Source organism: Bubalus bubalis, chromosome 3, assembly GCF_019923935.1.
Source record: "Bubalus bubalis isolate 160015118507 breed Murrah chromosome 3, NDDB_SH_1, whole genome shotgun sequence".
In the NCBI taxonomy this organism is placed as follows: domain Eukaryota; kingdom Metazoa; phylum Chordata; class Mammalia; order Artiodactyla; family Bovidae; genus Bubalus; species Bubalus bubalis.
The window spans coordinates 64,189,753-64,208,573 of NC_059159.1; the positions used below are offsets into that span (position 1 = coordinate 64,189,753).

The 18,821-nt window shown below is 39.5% G+C and overlaps 1 protein-coding gene across 6 annotated transcripts in view; it reads right to left on the reverse strand.

Annotated features, from left to right (window-relative positions):
- The window catches only part of NEK1 (NIMA related kinase 1), a 130,696-nt gene that overhangs the window by 85,740 nt on the left and 26,135 nt on the right, over positions 1-18,821 (reverse strand). For 5 of the 6 annotated variants that reach the window (XM_045164970.1, XM_045164972.1, XM_045164973.1 and 2 more), the window contains 5 exons: positions 18,513-18,664; positions 3,856-3,915; positions 3,564-3,623; positions 3,422-3,469; positions 3,181-3,255 (listed from right to left, as the gene is read on the reverse strand). In XM_045164970.1, coding sequence (XP_045020905.1) covers positions 3,181-3,255; positions 3,422-3,469; positions 3,564-3,623; positions 3,856-3,915; positions 18,513-18,664 — 395 coding nt within the window. The remainder of the gene's footprint in view (positions 1-3,180; positions 3,256-3,421; positions 3,470-3,563; positions 3,624-3,855; positions 3,916-18,512; positions 18,665-18,821) is intronic. The other variant, XM_045164971.1, reaches the window with a different exon arrangement.

Genomic DNA, 18,821 nt, shown 5'->3' on the forward strand with positions numbered 1-18,821 from the left:
TAAAGCGTCTGTGTGCAATGCAGGAGACCCGGGTTCAATCCCTGGGTTGGGAAGATCCCCTGGAGAAGGAAATGGCAGCCCACTCCAGTATTCTTGCCTGGAAAATGCCATGGACTGCGGAGCCTGGTAGGCTACTGTCCATGGGGTTGCAAGAAGTCGGACACGACTGAGCGACTTCACTTTCACTTTATAGTCACCAATTATAAGCATGGACTGATGTTTTAATAAACACAGACACCCATGGAACCTCTACCACAAGTGAAAGCATATTCATCACCCAGAAAAGTTCCCTGTTTCTCACTTGGATCCAAGGCCCCTCATTCCAGGAAACACTGATCTGTTTGTCACAGAGACTGGGTTTGCCATTTCCTACCATTTCATATAAATAGAATCACACAATATGCACTCTTGTGCTTGGCTTCTTTCACTCAGTACATTTTTGACTGACCCATGTCAATGCATGTATTAATAGACTATTCCTTCTCATTACTGAGTAGTAGTCCAACATAGTGTCAAACAACAGAATGTCTCTTACATGTCATGGTTATCTATGTAATCAAACTATACAAAGAATATTTCATAATTTTTCTAAGAACACAGATTTATAAAAGATAGATAAAGAACGGATAAAGCCTTGCAAATCAACTGCAATTTTAAAAAGAGGAAAAAATACCTATCAGAAGAACCAAAGGAAAAAAATGGATAAAGCAGGTAAGTCCTAGATTTTGCAGACACTAAGTAATCAAAAACAGTTGGTTATTTATACTGTGCAAAATGTCTTAATATTTAGAAGTATATAATAATAGTATGAACTCTGAAATATTTCCCTTCATGTTTATTTTTGTTTCATCTTTATTTTGGGGAATCTCCTTAACTCAATTCAAATTTTACTGAGCTTCCAGGTACTTATCAATAGTACAGAAATCAAACAGCCCAAGAAGTTAACTGTTACAAACCTCATGCGGAATAAGTACAGAAACTAGCACTGAATTTGCTTTATGTCATGGAAAATAGTTTTACTAATCCTCACAGAAATCAGAATAGAAGTTTACAAAGCAAAGCAGAAACTTAATAAGCACATAATATCTAACACTAATTATTATCAAACATTAATAAAACTGGACTTTAGGATTAAATACAGCTTTAAACATCATAGGAAAAAAGATGCTTTCTTGCATAAAGAAGACATATGCAAAGGGAGAGGAAAAACATGACCAAATTCTAAACACTAATCATGAACTTGATATAAAATACTTGACCAGATCTCAGGGCCTGTATCCTGGTAAGTTTTTATTCTCAGATCTTAGAAGATACGGGTTAGTTATTTCAGAATGGGCCAAATCTGATACTTCCTTATCATTCAGAGGGTAGTAAGTTCAATGTCACAGTACAGTGGATAGTACAGTAAAAAAATGTGTGTGTGTTAGTCACTCAGTCATGTCGGACTTTTTGCCACCCCATGGACTGTAGCCCGCCAGGCTCCTCTGTCCATGGAGTTCTCCAGGCAAAAATACTGGAGTGGGTTGCCATTCTCTTCTCCAGAGGATCTTCCTGACCCACGGACAGAACCTGGATCTCCTGCATTGCAGGCAGATTCTCAGATGAGAATTGTAGCCCTGGCTGACCCCTTGGTTTCTGCCTGGTAAGACCCTGAGCAGGGGATCCACTATCCATGTCCACACACCTGAGACAACTTAAGGCACATTGCTGTGCCTTAAGCCATGGAGTCTGTGGTCATTTATCGCACAGCAGTAAAAAATGAATGTGTACGATTATTATATAGTATCATCTGAGCCACCAGGGAAGCCCATGTCTACATAAAACAGAGAAACTTTTATTCAAATCATAAATTTTAGGGAAAAAGAAACAAGTGAGAATGGTAATCAATTCTACTTAATAAATATCTAATTGGTGCCTAAACATCAAGTTTATTGAGATGGGTCCCAGGAAGTCACAGTTTAAAGACCTTAAGTAATAGTTGATTGGATTATGTGAATTAAAAATTACAATACAGAGGAATAAGAACCCTGCTCAGGGTCTTACCAGGCAGAAACCAAGGTGTCAGCCAGGGCTGCAATTCTCATTTGAGGCTCAGGAACCTCTTCCGAGCTCACTGGTTCCTGGCAGAATTTACCTCCTTGTGCTGTCATGGCTAAGTTTACCACGTTCTTGCTGACTGTCGGTCAGAGAGCCAGCAGATGATCTCCCAGAGAATGCCTACACTTTCTTGCCATGTGAACAAGGGCTTTCTTCCAGGCCAGCAGCTGTCCCCCTGACCTTCTAACCTTCCAGCTTGCCATGAGGGAGTCTTATAATAAAGCAGTGACGGAACCACAGCAGTGGATATAGCATCAGCAATGCCATAGGACACAGCCTGACCAAGGCAGCTGCTGCACTCCAAATTCAGTCTTCCCCACACTCCAGTGGAGGGGAGAGCATTAGGTGTAATACCTGGAGTCAAGAATTTGTGGACCACCTTAGAATTCAGCCTACCACAGATTTGGAAAGGATGCTGTGAGTGCAAGAGAGGAAAGGCAAGATTCAGACTGGCAGAACAAAGAAGGGAAAAGGAAGTTAACAGGTGAGCCCTTGAGAGTTGAGCTCTGGGCACTGCTCTTGAAATTTTTCGTTTTTTTTTTTTAAATTAAGAAATTAAGGCTCAGAAAAGTGAAATAACTTACCCAAGGTTATATAGTCTGGATCTGCCCAAAGAAAATGTCTGAACTAACCTATCTAGGTCCATGGCTAGCTGGGTCACTGATCATCTAAGTAAATGCTTGGAGTGGGGAGTGGGAGTGGGGAGGGTGGGTGGGTGGGCAGGGGCCATCAGGTGAAGAGAACACAAGTGTGGGGACGAAGCTGCAGCAGCTGTGTGCAGTGGGGAGACTGCAGTCTGGTCCTCAGCTCTGTGTGACTAGAGCACACAGCCAGGTGTGTGATTTTAAAAAGATGGCAGAGGAATGGTGAATCATAGCCTTCTCAGCAAACTTTTTAAGCAATTTTAACTGTCACATATGAATTATCAGTACAAGTTACATAAGTACGTGCAGGAAGACTAAGAAGTCCTAACAGATGCTGAAGAACTCTAGTAGAAACAAGCCAGGTGTATACATTTCACAGAGCAGGGTGAAACCGGAGTTAAAGAGCAGCAGTGTACATGTACAGGTACCCAAGACCTACCTTCATTTCACCGCTTCCACCAGCACTCAGCACATTTCTCCAGCCTTGTTCCCTGGCCCTATTTATTCTCTCCAACTTTGTGGGGAAAGAAACAAATAAAACACCATTTCAAGCATTTAATATAAAGTACATGAAATATACTTAGTAATAAAAAGGAAACCAGGGTAATCCTTTGAAAAAGGGGGGGCATGTGTGTGGGGAGGTGGTGGAGTGTGCTGGGGAAAATGGACAATCCTCTCACCCTTTGCTTTTCCTGTCTTTTCACCTGCTCAGCCTTCATCAGACTAACCTGCAATAATTTTAAAGACAAACTTCTTAGAACTCTTAAAACAATTATCATCTCCAACTTGGTCGGAGAAGAAAAATAACAGTGAAATAACTACCTGATCCTTAGGTTTCTTTTCTTTTTCAGTCAATTCCAGTCTTCTTTTTCTTGGTGCTTCCTTAAAAAAAAAAAAATTATCGATAATAAATAATACTTTTTCTAGCTTAATTAGTAAAGTTAGCATACCGATGGTAGACGTATATCCTGGAAGGTTTAAAAACAGAAATAAGTTAGAGGTATTTGTTTGAAAGAAATAAGGAGGAAAGGTTTGGAGGTTTTATAAAATTTGTTTCTTTTTTTCATAATTAGTTTTACAAAGCTGTGAAATAAGCACACAGATGTGTTTATACCTCAAACAGTTTCCTCCTTTCTTCTCCAGGATTCACTTTCTTCACTGGGGTTTGACGGGCCTGGACAGAAAGTAAAACTACAAATTAGATTAAGGATTTTGAGGTATCCATTTGAAAAATTCAAATGTATGGAAATTTAAAATAAGAAAAACGTAAAGCCAATACTGCCATAACTCTCTTTCAAAATACATTATCCTTCAAAAAAAAAAAAAAAAAGAAAGGAACCACTTAAGTGTCTAATACACTATTTGTTCAAAAAAGAGAGAAACACGGGATCCAAAGAAACCATGGAAAAAGGGTCTTCCCTAATCATCCAGTAAAAAGTGTACTCAGGTAGAGATGCTAACTGTAAGTTCTCTAACGTTATGAAAACAGAATGTCATCTAGAAAGCCCAACTCTGAAGAAATTTTTCTTAAAAAAAAAAAATGAAATAAGAGTTAACACTTAACTTCTCTCCCCACCTCCAGATATAACCATTGTTAACATTTTCATAAATATCTTTTCTGAGACTGTTTTATGAACATGAATACACACATAACTATATATATGTGTATATACATACACACATAGTCTTAGCTTTTTATACTTTTTACATAAATATAATAAACAAGGTATTACGATGGGAAAATGTTTTTCACTATTAACAATGTTCCCTGACATTTCCACATTGTGGTAAACAATTTAACAATGGTGATATGCCAAACCATGGATATAATTAATTTATTCAACTACTCTTGAAGGAAGGACATTGGGTTGGTTCTAATTTTTCCCCATACTGTTAGAAACATTCTTGTAGGTACATTTTGTATCATATGCAACTCTTTCGAAAGGGCAATTTCTAAATGGAATCATAAAGTAATAATGAAATTTAAGTGTTGAGAAAAACTGCCACCTTAAGAAGCTGCATCAACTTATACTCTCATCAAGGAATTTGTTTTCTCATAACCTCACAAATAATGAGCATTATCAATGTCTTAAATTTTTAATATCTGGAAAGACTACTTTCCAGTATATTAGATAATTACATTTCTTCTTTAATACACTAATTGTTCATCTTATTTTATAGTTGTTCTAATTTTATGGGCTATTTGTATATTATGAAAAATAAAGAGTATTTCAGATTTGCAGATTTTTTTTACATTTTGTCTTTGAACAGCTGTTTATTGTATCTTAAACTGTACAGAAGTCTGTAATTTATATAATTAAATCTGCCAGTCTTTTCCTTTATGGTATCAGCATAAACTATTTTACTAAAGAAGACACTTCAGACCTCATTTGCTTCTGCCACTTGGATAGTTTCATTTTTATATTCAGAAGTTATATATAATCTAACTTAAATTTAGATTTTAAAATATTAAAGTTAATTTTTATTTTTAGATTTATCTGGAATAAATTTTTGTTCATGGAATGAGTTGGGAATCTAATTTTTTTCTCCAGAAAATCCAGTTATCTCATAGCCATTTCTTGGCTGATACATCTTTTTCCACAATGGTCTGAAATGCCTCATTAATCACATAATAAATTCAAATACACATTAATCACATAATAAATTCCAATTTCTGGAATTCTCTATGTCATCTATCCATCTTCTTTTTTAACTATGATAAAGCCACCTATAAAAAAGTAGATAAAGGAGATACACAGAGGTTAGCAAAAATAAAGGAAAAACCCAGTAACTACTACCCAAGTCAAGAAACAGAATAATGCCAACACACAGAAAACCTCCACATGTCCTTCCACAAGAGAGACAGCCACCATCCCCACTTCACTAATCACTACCTGACTTGTCTCTGTTGCTTTGCCACTTGGATACCTTTTCCTAAACAATATAGTTTTATTTTTTTTAAATGTTCTGAGTTCTATATAAACGGAATCATACAATATATATTCCTTTGTATCTCACTTCTGTTGCTCAACACTGTTTTCAGAATAACCCTTGTTATTATGTTTATTTATCTGCATTTGCTTTCTTCATTGATAAATAACATTCCACTGATGTGGAGTCCTTTCTTGCACAGTTATCCTGCACTTTTCACAGCAGGGCTATTCTATAGTAACTGAGGGAGTGTCTATTTCCTTTTCTAATTATTCACTGTCACATGCTCAACTTCTATCAGGCCACATCATTGAATTCATTAACAGTGTTCTGCTGCTTCACTAGGATTTTCTAGGTAGGGAATCATATCTGTAAATGTCTATATTTTCTCATCTCTCCCAATATTTATGTTTCTTATTTCTTTCTCTTTTTAATTTCATGGGCTAGGGTTCTGGAAAAACATCAAATAATAGCGTCATTACAAACACCCTTGTCTTGTTCCTAACTTTAATGTAAATGCTTCCAACTTTTCATCATTATGTATAATGCCTGATGTAGGTTTCTGGTATATATAACTGGGTCAAGTTAAGAATTTTCACCTCTATTTCTTGAATCAAAGAAATTTGAATTTTTTTTTTAAAACTACTTTATTGAGGTATGATGGACATACAAAAAGTTATACATGGTTAATGTAAACAACCAAATAAGCTTTTTTAAAGAGTTAAATTCTACTGAACTTTCAATATCTACTGAGATAATTTATATATGATTTTTTCTTCTAATCTGCTAACAGTGAAATTAACCAGTTTCCGACTACTGAACTATCTTTCCACTTCTGAAATGTATCCTATTTAGTAAGTTTTGTCTTTGAACAGCTATTTATTGTATCTTAAACTGTACAGAAGTCTGTAATTTATATAATTAAATCTGCCAGTCTTTTCCTTAATTGCTTGATTTAACTTAACTTTTTTTAAAAACATTTTTAAGGATTTCTGCATGTGTGCTCGTAAGTATAAATGACCCATGGATTTCTTTCTTTTATATCCTGTGCTAGCTACTCAATTTTGTGATCAATGTTGAGCCTACTACAGGGACAATTTTCCAAACAATTCAAAGTACAGTTCTGAATATACCAAAAACAGATTAAAAGTATTTACAGAAAACTCTTAAGTTATGTATAATGCATCAGTTTTAAAATTTTCCAGCTACCTTAGGAAAAAATATATAAAAAGAAACACTGTATAAAAACATTGACCTGTTAGGCTTCAATTCAAAGGAAAGGAAATGTTACTTTATTTCAGTGATCATTTACATTATTATTAAAATAACTCAGCATTTGATTAAATCAGTAAAGTATCTCCACTAACAATTCCATTTTAGTAGTGGCTGTATTTTGACAAAAGTCAATGTTATAAGAAATTACTTTCATTTGCCACTTACTGCTTCAATTTCCTAAATTTTGTAAAATGACTATAACAGATAAGCACTAAAACTCTAAAAGTGAATTCAGAATAATACAAAAAAATATGATCCACAATCAATATGAAATTAATAAAATTAATCCCAACATATCACTGTTAAGATATATTATATAGCTCACAACATACAGAAAAGAAGTAGAAAGGGATCAAAAGTTTTCTTTCACTAAAACAAAAAAAGATATTTAAAATTTCTGCCCACTTTAGAAAGCAATATGAGAGGGGTGGATGAACTGAGAGACTGGGGTTGACATGTACACATTGCTGCTGCTGCTGCTAAGTTGCTTCTGCTGCTGCTGCTAAGTCGCTTCAGTCGTGTCCGACTCTGTACGACCCCACAGACGGCAGCCTACCAGGCTCCACCGTCCCTGGGATTCTCCAGGCAAGAATTCTGGAGTGGGCTGGCATTTCCTTCTCCAAGGCATGCATGCATACTAAGTCACTTCAGTCGTGTCCGACTCTGTGCGACCCCATGGACAGCAGCCCTCCAGGCTCCTCTGTCCACAGGATTCTCCAGGCAAGAACCCTGGAGTGGGTGCCATGTCCTTCTCCAGCATGTACACACTACTATGTATAAGACAGATAACAGTAAGAAGCTACGGTCTAGCACAGGAAACTCTCCTCAATATTATGTGGTGAGCTAAATGGGAAGGAAATCCAAAAAAGGGGACTAGTGCATACAAAAAGTTGATTCACTTTGTTGTACAGCAGAAACTAACACAGCATTGTAAAGCAACTACACTCCAATAAAAATTTATTAAAAAAAAAAAAGCAACATGATACATAATTTCAACATAACTTCCTTCTTAGGAAATGCAATTAATTTAATGAATACATTACTTAATTTGAGTACAATAAAATGATGATATTTAAACTATGTGATAATGGGTTGATAAACTGGTAAGAGGAGAATAATGATTTTCTTTTACTGTGTTTTGTCATTTTAATTAAATGACCATCATAAAATATCCATTTTATAGATGTTTTAACTCAAAGTTACATTAGCAATGTGGTAAGTGGTATTAAATCTCACACAATGACTATTAATAAATAGTAGCTTTGCTCCCTGACAAAATGACAGAAGCAATAGGTTCTCAGAACTATCCCACCTCCTCACTGTATTATTAGATCCCAACTCCTAACCAAACTTAGGCTAGTTATTTCAGTTTTCCCCTTAAGCCAACCATGTATCTCACCACCTAACCCCATTAACACTAGGGTTAATGAGATGACAATAATACTGAAATACTTAAAGAACAGTAGCTTTCAAACTTTTTCTAAAAGCAACCCACAGTAAGAAAGATATTTCACATTCAGACCCAATAAAAATACACACATATACATTCCATAAAATACTTTTACTATGTTTAACTGAGTCTGTTACTTTCCATTCTATTACTTAAAAAAAAGTGCCCGCTCCTCACTCACTAAAATGATTCTGCCACCTCTAATAGACAGCAATCCCCACTTTTTAAATAGTAGACTGCTTCTGGCTGCACTATTACTAAACTACAAGAAAAAAAAACCAGCTGTAGATAATGCTCTTCATGGTATTACAAAGTTAACATTTCAAAGTACGTTTTATGTACATACAACTTAAACTAGTGGGGGACGCTACCTAGAAGCTTTGTAAAAACACATACTGCTTCCACACAAGAGAATTACCTGGCAATAAACAGACCACACACTGCATGACTTCATTCACATGACACATTCAGAACAAGCAAATCCACACAGACAGAAGTAGACTAGCCCAGCGGTTGCCCAGGGCTATGGGGTTTGGTGGAGAACGGGGAGTGAATGCTAATGGAAAAGGATTTGAGGGGAGGCAATGAAGTGCTCTAAAACTGATTATGGGGATGGTTGCACAATTCTTGCAAATCCATTGGAAATAATTTAATTTCAGACTTTAAATGGATGAATTATAGTATGTGAGTGATAACTTGATTAAGCTATTTTCAAAAAACACGTATCCTCAAGAGTTGCTGAATCATAATTTCTGGACACAGAGCCCTGCATTTTGACAAGTTTCCCAGGTTAACACTTGCCTAGCAAATCGAGCACTGGGCTCAACATCTGTGAAAACACGACACTCAAAATCTTAAAAATATTAACCTGAGTGATAACAGCAGCTCATTATACATGACTAGCTTTAAACCAGATTATACAACCATTTGCAACAAGAGAAGGTTTAACTAAGACACCTATGTACTTTTAGGTAAGTCACATGGAGGGAAAAATTATCTCTCAGTGCACCAGACTGTCACAGATATAAGATGCTCAAATATTTGTGAAATAAAAATGCCAAAGGGGTTCCTCTGAGATCACATAGGTATTTTCAGAACACAATCTACAAAGAAGAGAAAATATGTAAAACATCCATACTAAAAGAAAATGTGTTGTTTTGTGTTTTTTTGCTAAAATGAGAGCCAAAATACTGAAGCACATTCATGGAGCTCCCTCTGATGGCTTAATAACCACTCCTTTTCTTTTAGAAAACAGCTGTAATTATTACAGGAACTGGAACAAAGAAAGTTTTCAGGACGTGCAGGGGCACTAGCAGTCTCAAACAGGAAAGGGCAACGATCGCCCTCTGCTGTCAGAGCTGCCCTGAGCCTGCTGAGTGTGGGCACACTGAAGTGGGCAAGGTAGCCTGGCCCAGGGTGAGACTGAGTGGTGAGCAGCAGTCACACTGGGAACAGACTCTGCAGGCAGGAGGAGAGGATATGATGGTGACAGTGACCAGGGGTCAGCAGCGATTCTAATAGTGTGTAGTGAGACAAGGACCCACAGCCTGGGGAGGCCATGCGGCCCGGCACCCACAGTTACACACAACGCACAGTTACACACACTGGCGCTGAGAAGCCCAGCAGAACCCACTTAGACATGCAAGGACAGGACAGGTCTGGAGCTCAGGAAAGGAGTCCAGGCTCGAGATGCAGATCGGGGTGTGGGTTTAGAGGTGCTGTCAGAGAGCGAGGCTGTCCGGGGGGTGTCCACGGCCGGCCTCCTGAACCACTTGAGCATCTGAGTCAGGGACACGTGGAGGAACTCACACAGGAGGCGAGAAGAGCAGGTAGGCAGTGAGGGAGACAATCAGCAGAGTGGGATACTCTGGACTCAAGTGAACAAAAAGTTTAAAAAAGGGTAACCAAGTGAACCGAAACTGAGGCAGAGGAAGAAGACACCTGACCACTGGATGGAACCACTGGGGCTCCCAGAAGTCCTTGCCAGGAGCAGTGACCCAACAGCTGTGACAGAGCAAGCTCTGGGCAGAAGGGGTTCAAGAGAGAAGGGGAAACAAGGAAGCGGAGACATTCAGACAAGCCTTCGGGAAGTTCTGCCATTAAAGGAGCAGAGATCCAGGGAAGTGGCTGGAGAGAGACATGGGAGAGAAGGAAGGGCTTTCTTAACAAGACTGAAGATATGATATGGACAGTCACCCACCAGGCTCCTCTGTCCATGGGATTCTCCAGGCAAGAATACTGGAGTGGGTTACCATTCCCTTCTCCAGGGGATCTTCCCGACCCAGGGATCGAACTTGGGTTTCCTGCATTGCAGGCAGATTCTTTACCTTCTGAGCCACCAAGGAAGCCCATTTGTTTGCTAACAGGAATGATTAAGGACAGAGGAAAAATATGATACAGAAGAGAAAGAGAAGTCCTTTAAAAGGCAAAAATAATAGTAAGAGATGGCATACAAACAGCAAGGTCGACTCTAGATCAAAACAGACAGATCCTCCAAGTATAAGGAAGAAAGCAGGAGACTGGCAACAGGCAGGACTGACAGGCAGGAGTGCTGCTGAGTGTGGGCAATTTTCCTCTACTTGGCTCTTTTTTCTCAGTGAAATAGGAAGCAACGTTCATCACCCTGAGGGGATAAACAAGGAAAAGTAGGAGATAACCATCTAGAAAGTAGGAGAGGGACTGGCCCGCGGAAACATGATGGGGGGGTGCGGGGGGCAGTGACAGTGCACACCTGACACCGTAGGTTTAAACTCAAGTGAGACCAGAGGGCTGCAGGTTTCCTCCAACCACATCCACTGGACGGAGCAGTCAAAAGCTTTGGAAACTATTACCATGAGAGAACATGAAATTAAAGCTGGTAAAGGAAAATAAAAACAAAGACAGGATGAACAATGATGAAACCAGGAAAGATCCATGGATCCAAACAGAACAAACACGTTTTCAAGGCAGGTTCTCAGAGACTAAGCTGGAAACACAGGAAGCAGTGGTCAGAGTGGGGTCCCTGTAATTGAGACTAGGAAGTAGGTGTTCTTCCTGATGACAAATGTGATGGCATGCCACAGGGGAGAGATCCAAAGTGAGGCAGGAGACAAGATCATCAAAGAGAACAATCAGAAAACAAAAAGGCAGTGTACCACCAAAAGGATCATCATCTCAAGACACTGAAGTCACCAAGAACCGTGACATCGCCGCGAAGAGGGAGGAGCAGCACATGACACAGAGCCTGGTGGCGGGGCTTAGGAAGCCAGGGCAAATCCAGCAACGACATCAAGGAACACAACGCGATCGTCCTCCTCCAGACCCAGCAGGACTGAGGGACCAGAGAGAAAATAAATGGTCCCCGAGAGAGCGGCACAACAGTGTGTGTGACAAGCCAGGTTTTAGAGTAAAAAGGTGCAGAGATCTTGACAAGTTGAGAATGCAGGGCATCTTGCTGACCATGGACTCGCTGAGGGCTCTGAGGAATAGTTCGGGCGCTCTGCAGAGGCAGGGGCTGGAGCACGGTAGGACCAGAGCCTCAGGGAGCTGAGAAACTACGTAATGAGGGGATGCCAGGAGTCATGGGTGCTTTGTAGTAACTAAAGAAAAGAAGGTGAAAGGATATAATGGAACTCATCCATTTAGGCCTGATTGGAAGTGGTCAAACAAGAGATGGCAAGAGTGAATGTCGACATTCTAGGAATCAGCGAACTGAAATAGACTGGAATGGGTGAATTTAACTCAGATGACCATTACATCTACTACTGCAGGCAGGAATCCCTCAGAAGAAATGGAGTAGCCATCATGGTCAACAAAAGAGTCCGAAATGCAGTACTTGGATGCAATCTCAAAAACGACAGAATGATCTCTGTTCGTTTCCAAGGCAAACCATTCAATATCACAGTAATCCAAGTCTATGCCCCAACCAGTAATGCTGAAGAAGCTGAAGTTGAACGGTTCTATGAAGACCTACAAGACCTTTTAGAACTAACACCCAAAAAAGATGTCCTTTTCATTATAGGGGATTGGAACGCAAAAGTAGGAAGTCAAGAAACACCTGGAGTAACAGGCAAATTTGGCCTTGGAATACAGAATGAAGCAGGGCAAAGACTAATAGAGTTTTGCCAAGAAAATGCACTGGTCATAAAAAACACCCTCTTCCAACAACACAAGAGAAGACTCTATACATGGACATCACCAGATGATCAGCACCGAAATCAGACTGATTATATTCTTTGCAGCCAAAGATGGAGAAGCTCTATACAGTCAGCAAAAACAAGACCGGGAGCTGACTATGTCTCAGACCATTAACTCCTTATTGCCAAATTCAGACTGAAATTGAAGAAAGTAGGGAAAACCACTAGACCATTCAGGTATGACCTAAATCAAATCCCTTATGATTATACAGTGGAAGTGAGAAATAGATTTAAGGGCCTAGATCTGATAGATAGAGTGCCTGATGAGCTATGGAATGAGGTTCGTGACACTGTACAGGAGACAGGGATCAAAACCATCCCCATGGAAAAGAAATGCAAAAAAGCAAAATGGCTGTCTGGGGAGGCCGTATAAATAGCTGTGAAAAGAAGAGAAGTGAAAAGCAAAGGAGAAAAGGAAAGATATAAACATCTGAATGCAGAGTTCCAAAGAATAGCAAGAAGAGATAAGAAAGCCTTCTTCAGCGATCAATGCAAAGAAATAGAGGAAAACAACAGGATGGGAAAGACTGGATATCTCTTCAAGAAAATCAGAGATACCAAGGGAACATTTCATGCAAAGATAGGCTCGATAAAGGACAGAAATGGTATGGACCTAACAGAAGCAGAAGATATTAAGAAGAGATGGCAAGAATACACAGAAGAACTGTACAAAAAAGATCTTCACGACCCAGATAATCACGATGGTGTGATCACTCACCTAGAGCCAGACATCCTGGAATGTGAAGTCAATTGGGCCTTAGCAAGCATCACTACAAACAAAGCTAGTGGAGGTGATGGAATTCCAGTTGAGCTATTCCAAATCCTGAAAGATGATGCTGTGAAAGTGCTGCACTCAATATGCCAGCAAATTTGGAAAACTCAGCAGTGACCACAGGACTGGAAAAGGTCAGTTTTCATTCCAATCCCAAAGAAAGGCAATGCCAAAGAATGCTCAAACTACTGCACAATTGCACTCATCTCACACGCTAGTGAAGTAATGCTTAAAATTCTCCAAGCCAGGCTTCAGCAATACGTGAACTGTGAACATCCTGATGTTCAAGCTGGTTTTAGAAAAGGCAGAGGAACCAGAGATCAAATTGCCAACATCTGCTGGATCATGGAAAAAGCAAGAGTTCCAGAAAAACATCTATTTCTGCTTTATTGACTATGCCAAAGCCTTTGACTGTGTGGATCACAATAAACTGTGGAAAATTCTGAAAGAGATGGGAATACCAAACCACCTGATCTGCCTCTTGAGAAATTTGTATGCAGGTCAGGAAGCAACAGTTAGAACTGGACATGGAACAACAGACTGGTTCCAAATAGGTAATGGAGTACGTCAGGGCTGCATATTGTCACCCTGCTTATTTAACTTATATGCAGAGTACATCATGAGAAATGCTGGACTGGAACAAACACAAGCTGGAATCAAGATTGCTGGGAGAAATATCAATAACCTCAGATATGCAGATGACACCACCCTTATGGCAGAAAGTGAAGAGGAACTCAAAAGCCTCTTGATGAAGGTGAAAGTGGAGAGTGAAAAAGTTGGCTTAAAGCTCAACATTCAGAAAACGAAGATCAAGGCATCCAGTCCCATCACTTCATGGGAAATAGATGGGGAAAGAGTGGAAACAGTGTCAGACTTTATTTCTCTGGGCTCCAAAATCACTGCAGATGGTGACTGCAGCCATAAAATTAAAAGATGCTTACTCCTTGGAAGGAAAGTTATGACCAACCTAGATAGCATATTCAAAAGCAGAGACATTACTTTGCCAACAAAGGTTTGTCTAGTCAAGGCTATGGTTTTTCCTGTGGTCATGTACGGATGTGAGAGTTAGACTGTGAAGAAGGCTGAGAGCCGAAGAATTGATGCTTTTGCACTGTGGTGTTGGAGAAGACTCTTGAGAGTCCCTTGGACTGCAAGGAGATTCAACTAGTCCATTCTGAAGGAGATCAGCCCTGGGATTTCTTTGGAAGGAATGACGCTGAAGCTGAAACTCCAGTACTTTGGCCACCTCATGCGAAGAGTTGACTCATTGGAAAAGACTCTGATGCTGGGAGGGATTGGTGGCAAGAGGAGAAGGGGACGACAGAGGATGAGATGGCTGGATGGCATCACTGACTCAATGGACGTGAGTTTGAGTGAACTCCGGGAGTTGGTGATGGACAGGGAGGCCTGGCGTGCTGCGACTCATGGGGTCGCAAAGAGTCGGACACGACTGAGCGACTGATCTGATCTGATCTGATGTAACTACTAATAGTATGATTATATAACTATTAATAGAATGAAGCGGTTGGGCCAAAGAGGAAATGACACCTGTGGACATGTCTGGGGATGAAAGTAAAATCTGATGCTGTAAGGAACAGTACTGCATAGAAACCTGGGATGTTAGGTCTATGAATCAAGGTAAATCGGATGTGGTCAAGCAGGAGATGGCAAGTGTAAACAATGACATCTTAGAAATCAGTGAACAAAAATGGACAGGAAAGGATGAACTGAAATCAGATGACCATGATATCTACCACTGTGGGTAAGAATCCAACAGAAGAAATGGAGTACCCTCATAGTCAACTAAAGAGTTCCAAATGTAGTACTTGAGTGCAATCTCAAAAACAACAGAATGATCTCAGTTTGCTTCCAAGGCAAACCGTTCAATATCACAGTAATCCATGTCTATGTCCCGACCAAAGAAGCTGAAGCTGATCAGTTCTATCAAGACCTCCTAGAACTAACACCAAAAAAAGAAGTCCTATTTATCATAGGGGACTGGAATGTGAAAGTAGGAAGTCAAGAGATAACTGGAGTTTGGTCTTAGAGTATAAAATGAAGCAGGGGAAAGGCTAATAGAATTCTGCCAAGGGAACTCACTGGTCATAGCAAACACCCTTTTTCAACAACACAAGAGACGACTTTACACATGGACATCATCAAATGATCAATAGTGAAATCAGATTGATTGTATTCTTTGTAGCGGAAGATGGAGAAGCTGTATACAGTCAGCAAAAACAAGACCTGAAGTTGACTGTGGCTTAGATCATCAGCTCCTTATAGCACAATTCAGGCTTAAACTAAAGAAAGCAGGGAAATTCATGAGGCTAGTCAGGTACAACTTAAATCAAATCCCATGAATATACAGTGGGGGTGACAATAGATTCAAGGGATTAGATCTAGTAAACAGAGTGCCTAAAGAACTATGGACAGAGGTTTGTAACAGTGTACAGGAGGCAATAAACAAAATCATCCCAAAGAAAAAGAAATGTGAGAAGGTAAAGTGGTTGTCTGAGGAGGCTTTACAAATAGCTGAGGAAAGAAGAGCAACAAAAAGCAAAGGAGAAAGGGAAAGGTATACCAACACTAAATGCAGACTTCCAGAGAACAGCAAGGGGATACAAGAAGGCCTTTTTCAACGAACAATGTAAAGAAACAGAGGAGAAAACAGACAGGGAAAGACCTGAGATCTCTTCAAGAAACTGGAGATATCAAAGGTACATTTTATCCAAAGATGGGCACAATAAAGGACAGAAATGGTAAAGATCTAATAGAAGCAAAAGAGATCAAGAAAAGATGGCAAGAATACACAAAAGAACTGTTTAAAAAGGACCTTCATGACCCTGATAACCACGATGGTTTGGTCACTCACCCAGAGCCAGACATTGTGGAGTATGAAGTCAAAAGGGCCTTAGGAAGCACTGCTGCCAATAAAGCAAGTGGAGGTGATGGAATTCCAGCAGGCTATTTAAAATCCTAAAAGATGACGTTATTCAAGTGTTACACTCAATATGTCAGCAATTTTGGAAAACCCAAAAGTGGTCACAGGACTGAAAAGTTCAATCTTCATCCCAATTCCCAAGAAGGGCACTACTAAAGGATGTTCAAACTACCAGACAATTGCACTCATCTCCCATACTAGTAAGGTTATGCTCAAAATCCTTCAAGCTAGGCTTCAGCATTATGTGAACCAAGAATGTTCAGTTGTTCAAACTAGGTTTAGGAAAGGCAGAGGAACCAGAGATCAAATTGTCAACATTCACTGTATCATAGAGAAAGCAAAAGAATTCCAGAAAAACATTTACTTCTGTTTCATTGACTATGCTAACACCTTTGATTGTGTGGATCATTAAAAAACTGTGGAGACTCTTAAGGAGATGGGAATACCAGACCATCTTACCTGTCTCCTGAGAAACCTGTTTGCGGGTCAAGAAGCAATTGTTAGAACCTTATATGGAACAACAGACTGCTTCAAAATTGAGAAAGAAGTATGACAAGGCTGTTTATTGTCATCCTGTTTATTTAACTTATATACAGAGCACATCACGTGAAATGCTGGGATGGATGAGTTACAAGCTGGAATAAAGATTGCCAGGAGAAATATCAACAACCTCAGATATGCAGATACCACTTTAATGGCAGAAAGTGAAGAGGTACTAAAAAGGTAAAAAGGTCTTCAGATGAGGGTGGAAGAAGAGAGTGAAAAAGCTGGCTTAGAACTCAATATTAAGAAAACTAAGATCATGGCATCCAGTCCCATTACTTCATGGCAAACAGAAGGGAAAAACATGGATGCAGTGACAGATTTCCTCTTCTTGGGCTCTAAGACTGCTGCAGATGGTGACTGCAGCCATGAAATAAGAAGACAATTGCTTCTTGGCAGGAAAGCTATGACAAACCTAGACAGCGTATTAAAATGCAAAGACATCACCTTGCTGACAAAGGTCTGTATAGTGAAAGCTATGGTCTTTCCAGCAGTCATGTACGGATGTGAGAGATGGATCATAAAGAAGGCTGAGTGCCAAAAAATTGATGCCTTCGAATTGTGGTGCTGGAGAAGACTCTTGAGAGTCCCTCGGACTGCAAGGAGATCCAACCAGTCCATCCTAAAGGAAATCACCCCTGAATATTCATTGGAAGGAGTGATGCTGAAGCTGAAGATCCAATACTCTGGCCACCTGATACGAAGAGATGACTCATTAGAAAAGACCCTGATGCTGGGCAGGAGCTAAAGGGGGCGACAGAGGATGAGGTTGGATGGCATCACTGATTTAGTGGGCATGAACTTGGGCAAACTCCAAGAGATAGGGAGGGACAGGAAAGCCTGGCGTGCTGCAGTACATGGGGTCACTAGTGTTGGACACAACTTGGCAACTGAACAAAAACAACAAACACAACAACAAAAAAAGTAAAATCCACAAACCCAGGGTGCCAGCTGTCACAGTGCCCTTCAGCTGGAAATTTACCCTTCACTGCCCTGCTCAAGACCCTGGAGCTGGACAGTGCACACATCATGCATGCCAAAGACAAAGAACTCCCCTACTGTGAGGTTTGTCTTATAGCACACCTATGTACTGAAACTTTTTTTTCTGAGCATTTGTGTACATGTATGTGCAGACATAGAGCAAAACCAACAGGTCCCATATTCCAGAGAATACAGCAGCTACAGACATGAAGAAAAATGACAAATTCTTGCAACTAACCTACGTTTTTAGGCACAGCACCTAAATGCTACAGGCCTTAATTTTCTTTTGAAACATGACAGACCATAAGGTCATATCCCTCCACATGTTTAATTATCTCATCATGAATCCTTAAATTCAAATTTTCCCCAGATTTTTATGATGTTTATCTCAGATGTTTATTTATTTTATGCACAAAAACAAATGGTTCTGCTTAGGTTATTCAACAACGATTTCACTTATAATGTCACTTTGTTTTTAATGCACCAAATACTTTACTTCATGTATCTACTTAATGTCTCTTCATGACTTCTGTAAGTGTCCTAAGTTTTAGAAGACTGGTGAAGCAGTGAACAGCAATGCTCTTTAATAACTCAATAAAAACAATCCTATAGACATCAAGATTAACTGAACTGAGCTGCAATAAAATAAGGTCAAATTGAACATTACTAATATACAGTTTCTAATATCATCACCACATCATACCTGTTTATATTTCTGGAGTGGTTTTCTTTCATGCAATTTTTTATCTATATATTTCTTATTTGTTAATGGTATTCCATATTTAGCAGCAGGCTTTGTAATTTTCTGAGCAGACATAATAGAAGCCAAGCTTTGTCCTGAAGCTGGTCTTTTAGCTACATGAGAAAATAATACAAAGAATTATTTTCAGAGTTCTTAGTGTTAAATCTTCAATTTCAAAATTCTTCAACAAAGAACTTTTTCATGTTCATAATCACTGACAGTGTTCAGTTTGAGACCCTTCACTAAACATCTCCTTCACTCCCTACCACG